At 40.0% G+C, this 7,461-nt stretch overlaps 1 protein-coding gene across 1 annotated transcript in view; it reads right to left on the bottom strand.

The window, feature by feature from the left end:
* Positions 1-806: 806 nt before the first annotated feature.
* gja10a (gap junction protein alpha 10 a) overlaps positions 807-7,461 on the bottom strand; it is a 12,402-nt gene continuing 5,747 nt past the window's right edge. Inside the window, exons 3-4 of the mRNA XM_020599141.1 lie at positions 2,983-4,462; positions 807-859 (exon numbers count right to left, since the gene is read on the bottom strand). Of these exons, the coding sequence (XP_020454797.1) occupies positions 807-859; positions 2,983-4,423 (1,494 nt within the window). The 5' untranslated portion in view covers positions 4,424-4,462. The remainder of the gene's footprint in view (positions 860-2,982; positions 4,463-7,461) is intronic.

The raw sequence follows: 7,461 nt of genomic DNA, 5'->3' as shown, positions 1-7,461 counted from the left end.
TTTCTACCTGGGTCATTCAGCATACCTTTTCTTATGAGAAAGGACTGTATGATAGACATGTAGACAGTTTCTGTGGCACTCTTTCTAACATTTTACAGTGGTTACATCATCGTATGTGCAGATTTTGATGAGCTATTTTTCACTTCTGTACCTGAAACATGACTGTTATCTGCAGATTCAGCATTATTTATTTCCTTGAATGTTTAAGTGCTCTGTTTTGTTTAGATTTTTTATAAATATTGTGCAATACATCATGTTTTGTTTATTTGCTATGAAAAGGAAAAAAAACTGCATTTTGCCTCAAACATTTTTTGTTGAGAAATAAAATAAAGCATGAGAATTCTACAGTTTGTTGTGGATAAAATATCTGTTGACAGAATGTTCACTGTTTTGTTAAGAAGCATTTATTTCTGAATATAATATTAAGTATCATAATTTCCCATGAAATGTTTGTATATAAACGGTTATACACAGAGTCAGTACACAAAGATTGTAATAAAGTCTTTGACTTATAAAGCATTTTAAGTTTATGAGTTAAAGAGGAAAATGTATGCTTTGATTATTTTCCTCCATAATCCATTAGGTTGTTTCCACACAATCTTAAAAATTCAACCAAGACATTTTTAAAATGATACAACTCTTTTTGCTTCACATCCAAAACTGGGCTTTGGGTGCCTCATCGCGGCTGACTGTTTGACTGGTTTTGGCCCCATGTGACCTAAGCGGGGGATCGCTGTTGATGGCTGGATCATTAATACAGTTCCTCCCATTTGTGGCCCAGCTGGGCTGTGGAACAGCTTGTGATGCTAATCTTGTCTCTTCACTTCTTCATGATAGAGGAGATATCCAGAAACATACTCTGAGAAAGACAAAAACACATAAAATACATGCCACATACCTGGACTTCAGTGAAATGAGCATTGTTCAGTATCCAGTGATGTGGCTTAATTAGTGCACTTAGCTTTCTTGCATAAATACATTTCTGCAAACCTGAAGGCATCTACGGTTCCATTGTGAAATAAAAACAAAGAACGAAGTCTTTTACATCTATTAATTTCACAAAATTCTTTGGAAAAAGAACACCATGTGCAAATCTGTGAATTCTTCTGTAAAAGCATTTTCTATGCTTATTTATGCATGTCATCATTGGTTTATTTGTCACGGTCCTGTTGGTGAGGAAGTGCTACAATAGTTTTCGTAAATACACTGAACAAAATTATAAATGCAACACTTTTGTGTTTGCCCCCACTTTTCATGAGCTGAACTCAAAGATCTACGACTTGTTCTATGTACACAAAAGGCCTATTTCTTTCAAATATTGTTCACAAATCTGTCTAAATCTGTGTTAGTGAGCACTTCTCCTTTGCCAAGATAATCCATCACAGGTGTGGCATATCAGGATGCTGATTAGCCAGCATGATTATTGCACAGGTGTGCCAGACTGGCCATGAAATACAGTATATGTAGCCCAAGAAATGTGTAAGTACTGAAGCCCAGAATGGCCATGCTAGCATTTATTTTATTCATTTTTTATTAGTTTTGAAGGATTATCTCGATCACAAGTTAGTTGTGGTAAATTGTTTTCTTGAGAAACAAAAGGCCAGTTTCTCATAATAATGAGATAATTTATCAGGAGCAAACGACTTTCACTTTCTTTTCCAATTTCAAACCAGTCAAACCAGCTGCCTGTGAAACTGGAATGTAGCCATATACCAATGTCTAATTTCCATATACCAATGTTTATTGGTATATGAAAATTAGTTGTTTTAGCAGATAGGCTGTACAGTATATAAAAAGAGTTTGTAGTCTGGGTCCACTATATCAGAACGGTCCCTGTCAGTCCCTGTAAGGGACTATGGACCGTAGTTGTTTTATCTGTTCTATTGTTTTAAAACTGAAGAACTGAACATTTCCACAAATGTGTAAATTATCCAAGATTACGCATTAAATATGGTCATTTCTTTGTTTTTTTACTTCACAAACAAAAATCTGCTTTCAACAATATAAACAATATAATAAATAACATAATCCAATGTGCTAATTTTTCTTTTAAAGGACTTAATTTAAATAGGCTCGGCTGCAGAAAACATGTATGTATTATAAGCTCTGTGAGTATTATTTGATTAATTATACATTAGTTTCTATTCATTTGAATGGGTCCTGCTGAGGTATCTTACTTTGAAAACTGGGCGTAGCAATGCATCTTCTTAGCTAAACCAACTTTTTGTCTCAGAATAAATTATCTCATGATCTTGATAAAACAGCTGTTTGTTTTCTCAAGATAATGATAATTTCTATCATTAGATAAATTAAACTTGATATCTGAACAAAACTAGTTTTCTCAGCATAGCCAGATAAACGATTTTATGTTCAGTGGATTGACTGTAATGCCAGCGCAATGCCTCCTCTCTTCTTGTTTTGCTTTTTAAATGGTGTTCCTGCCCGAACTGAAGTGTATTATTTGAAATATCTTCAGAGCAGTTTGATTTCTTCTCAGTACTTTCACTGAGAACACTGCTGGGCTCTGTCCAGGTCAACAAAAATGATTTTCTCTCTCAGTTTCTCTCCTCAGAGCACCACCGATCTCTTCTGCTGTCTCTTACTACTCTGTCTTTGACTTCTCTGTGATTGTTTATAAAATCTTTGGGAGTAACACTATCATATTGAGTGTTTAGGTCATTTGTTGCTTAATTTAGTTAATGAAATACTTGACTTTATCATTCTACCAGTGGGCAAGTAACTTCTTCTTCTTTTAACACCTTTGATAATACACTAGAAGACATTTCCTATTTTATGCACACAACTGATAAATACTTGTGGTCTAGACAACAATGGAAGATGAAACCCAGGTACAGGACAAGATGCTCCTAGATTATCAGATCATCACTTCATAGCTGTGCCTTTGAATAGTACATTTCTGTGGCTGACATTTTTGACTAGTGTGGAAGGTGACTTGCACACAAGACAATCTCTGCTCTTTACTTGCCATTGACATTCTTCGGCCTCCAGCAGGTGGCACTGTGGGCATATCTCCCTGCAGTGAACCCAGTTCATCTGACTCCTCTGAGGTATGTAAGGAAGGGCTCGTGGAGCTACTGATAGAAGACAAGCTCTCCGATGGAGGTCTAATCATGAAGCTGGTCTTCCTGGTGTTGGGGACCAGGACCTTGCTGCCCATTGATTCCCTTCGCTCATCCTCATCAAGGTCACCGATACCTCTGGGCCTTAACATGCTGCTGAACAGCAGAGCTTCTATGTGGCTAGGATGAGGGTGTTCACCATCATGGATGTCCTCATTATGGCTTGTGGCACGTCCCTCCACAATGGACACAGCAGAAGCCCAGGGTGGATGGTGGTCTACCATGGCTGTGTGGACCTCCTGTCCTTCATGGGTTTGTGAGGCTTGGATTGAAGACTCCTGAGCAGACCTGGGTGGCACCCTAGGTTGGGGGCAGATATAGCTCATCTGACTGTGTCCCAGATGAGCCAAACTGCTGTGTCTTGGGGGGTTCTGGTTGGCTTTTAGTCCAGTGCTGCAATGAGGAGACTTCATATTGACCTCTGGAAGCACTTTGAAGGCCTGAGTCAAAGAACCGTTGTGCAGTGATAAATTGCTCAATACACAAAGGTGTTGTAAGGATGTCTTCCTCTTGGACTTGTAAATTAAACTGTCATCTTCTGTATATCTCTGTCCATACAGTGTCTCTTTGATTTTCCTGATGCCCAGATGGGATATTTCCAGAATGTTGAGGAAAAGTGACACAGCAGCAATGGCAATCATGAAGACCATGAAGATGGTCTTCTCTGTGGGTCTGGAGATGTAACAATCTACACTGTTGGGGCAAGGCAGCCTCTCACACTTATAGAGTGGCTCCAATTGGACACCATAGAGTATATACTGGCCCAGGATGAAGCAGACCTCCACCACAGAGCGTGTAAGGATATGGATGATGTAGGTTCTCAACAGAGAGCCTCTGAGAGGAGCCTTCTTCACCTTCCTCTGTTCGTCTAGCCTCCTCAGCTCCCTCTCCATGTGCTTATATTCATCCAGTGCCAATTCAGCCTCATCCAGCTCTTCCTTCAACTGGATCCGTCTGCGGTGGCATTCTTTCTCCAGCGCTCGGATGCAGTAGAGGGCATGACCCATGTAGATCAGCGAGGGCGCAGACACAAAAATGATTTGCAGGACCCAGAAGCGAATGAGGGAGATGGGGAAGACACGGTCATAGCAGACTGCCTTGCAACCTGGCTGGTTAGTATTGCAGACAAATTCGGACTGCTCATCATCCCATACATCCTCAGCGGCTGCTCCCAGGATTAGCATGCGAAAGATGAAGAGTATGGTGAGCCAGATCTTGCCCACAATGGTGGAATGAATATGGACCTCTTCTAGGATGCTGCCCAGCAGGTTCCAGTCACCCATGGTCAGCTTCTCACCACTTCACTGCCACATGTCCTCAAACTGTGGAAACACAACATGTACTGTGTTAGCTCCACAAAGCCAGACTAAATACTGTGCCAGGTAGGTCTTTATTTGAAACTTTAGAAGAAGTATTCTAAAACTTAAGTTGGATTACTGTAACCTGTTTTATTGATTATGTTCAATAAGGTTTTGGTTCGATCTCAATAAATGGCAACATAATTGAAAAACTGACTAACAATGCAAAGAACACAGGTTGCAAACAAGGTGACAGTTTAGCCAGATAGGGCCCCTTTTTGCTCTGGAAGTCAAACTGGGTGCAGCTGCAATGTTATTAATACTACCTGACTGCACAGGAAAACTAAGTGTGTACAGTTACTCTAAGCTGAACCCAAAAATTGGGTTGTAAGCTTTGGTGGCTGTTTACAACAGACAGTTGGGGTTGTCATTTTAATGTCTACAATCATTTTCTCTTGCAAATGCATTTAGCTAACCTGGGTATTTGTTTACAACTTCTCAGAACATCAGACCTCTTTTGTTTGTTACTCTGTTGGACTTGCATTTGTTGCAGTATTCCAAGATATCAGGCATTACTTTGATAAGGATGTGTACTTTGATAAAGTCCAATAAAATATGCAATTAAAATGAAAAAATGAAGATCTCTGTTCCTACAACAGATATAGTTTTTAGCAAAGGTTATTCAAAAAGTAGGGGATAGTGCATTTGCTGAGGACTATTAACCCACATCTGTTCATCTACTGAGTATTTATGGCAGCAGGACAGCGAATGTGAGACTGAGTAAAAATAAACTACTTTGTGTGTTTATGTGGTGACACACTGTGAAATGATGTGGCTCACCGGTTACAGTTTTTGAACAATAGTGGACCTCTCTCTATGCCACAGTGGAATGAGATTTATCTGGCTTTTCTGAAAAATATTTTGAATCATATTGAACGAATTAGCAAAATGAGGGAAGTGAGAAACTTGGTGTCCTGTTAACACAAAACACAAAACTTTCCACTTTCCATGAGATGTTCTAGATATATCAAAGCTTGCTTATGTATTTATTTATAAAAATTGCAGCAAACACTGTTTGCCAAATCAGGGGTTATGTTGATGTCTGGTGAATGGCCTAAGTGTTGACCGTGTTCTGTACAACCTACATAAATAAGGTGACTTAGCTCCAGTGAGACATTGTGTCACTGATGTTTTTAAAGGCCTTGAAAAAAGTGAAATGTCAGCCACTATGTTTAAACATGTTAAGGACACACTGGTGACACAATCATATTATTGGAGTATATGGTCATCCTTCTTTAATCATGGCATTGCTATCACCGTCACCGTCTCCAATGAGATCGATGACTGTTGTGCAAATAGCTTTCAAACTGAATTTACAATGGATTTTCTCTTCTTTAAATATGCACATGAAATGGAAGTTTAGTCTGTTTTTTTAAGAAGGGCTGAAATCCAGCTGTAGCTTTTACTGTGTTTTCCCTCTACACCAACAACTGCACCTCAGGGGACCCTTCTGTTGAGCTCCTAAAGTTTGCAGATGACACAACAGTCATCGATCTCATCGGAGACGGTGACGAGTCTGCGTACAGATGGGAGGTTGAACAGCTGGCCCTGTGTTGTGGTCATAACAACCTGGAGCTGAACATGCTCAAAACAGTGGCGATGATAGTGAACTGTAGGAAGAGGACCTGTACACCCACAGGTCAGAAGGAGGGCGGAGAGGATCACTGCAGACCCCTCACAACCTGGACACAAACTGAACTCCCCCCCTCTAGACGGTGCTACAGGTCACTGTACACCAAAACAACCAGACACAAGGACAGTTTCCTCCCCCAGGTCATCGCTCTGATGAACACGTATCCCATGACTATATGACAGAACGACAACTCTCAGTGCAATACCTTGTGAATATACTTTTGTATATGTCTATCTGGAAAACTGCATTTCAACTGTGAGTATTTATATTTTCCTAATGCACATTCATTTTTCTTCTTTGCACATTCTTTTTCTTTTCTTGTTCTCTCAGTCTCAAATTGTCTACTTGTTTACTCACTGCTTTACAGAAGAACATTGTACACACACACTGAGAGCCACTGTACCAGAGTTAAATTCCTGGTGTGTCCAACACTCCTGGCCAATAAAGCTGATTCTGATTACAAAATAAAATAATGGTATGACATTTACAGTTTTAAGGCCATCTGAAAAAACAGTTTCAGCAGCACTTACATATCACTTGTATGGGTTCCCCCTGTGCCTCTTGATGATCTTCATCATGTTTACAAAAGCATCCTTGGAAAGAACTGCGTCTCTATGGCTACCCCATGGAGGTGTTTCAAGGTCTTCTTGCGCCAGTTCCAAACTCTAATCTATCCCTATCTATCTATCTATCTATCTATCTTTTTGCTTCTATTTGTCTCTCACTGTATCTGCGTGTGTTATGGCTGCCTATATGTTGGAACTGCTCTCTTGTGTTACATGCAGGGTTCACAGGATGTGAGCATCGATCGCCTCCCACAAAGTCTCCCACCCCCATCCTCTCTCCCAGGCCAGCAGTGCCAACTTCAACCAGTGCCATCAATAACACCCTCTCTGACAGACAATCTTTACCTTTCTGTTAATTTGCATAGCCTGAACTTCCTGGTTTCTCAACTGACCTCATCACTGTTGTTGCTTTTGTCCATGTTTATTTACACCAGTCTGTGAAGGGCCTACACTGAATGATGACAACAGGCTGTATGTGCTGAGGGAGACATTGAAAAGCCACATGAATTCTGATCTGATTGTTCAGACAGCAGTTGCATGGACAATTATCACATATGAATCAAATGTATTTGCAAATGGCCCAGATCTGATTTGACAAAATCCAATCAGGTTTGTTTACACATTCATGAAAAGATCAGATCTGACTCACTTGGAAGGAAACAAATTTGATTTGAGTCACTTCAGCAGTGAATCAGCGCACCCTCAATCAATGCCGCCTTAACTTTTAAAAACTAAGATTTTGTTTTTAGTCAGTGTTAGTCCTT

Source organism: Monopterus albus, unplaced genomic scaffold (assembly GCF_001952655.1).
Source record: "Monopterus albus unplaced genomic scaffold, M_albus_1.0 scaffold40.1, whole genome shotgun sequence".
Classification (NCBI taxonomy): Eukaryota; Metazoa; Chordata; class Actinopteri; order Synbranchiformes; family Synbranchidae; genus Monopterus; species Monopterus albus.
The sequence above is the reverse complement of the archived record's forward strand: the minus strand, read 5'-3'. Positions and strand labels throughout refer to the sequence as shown.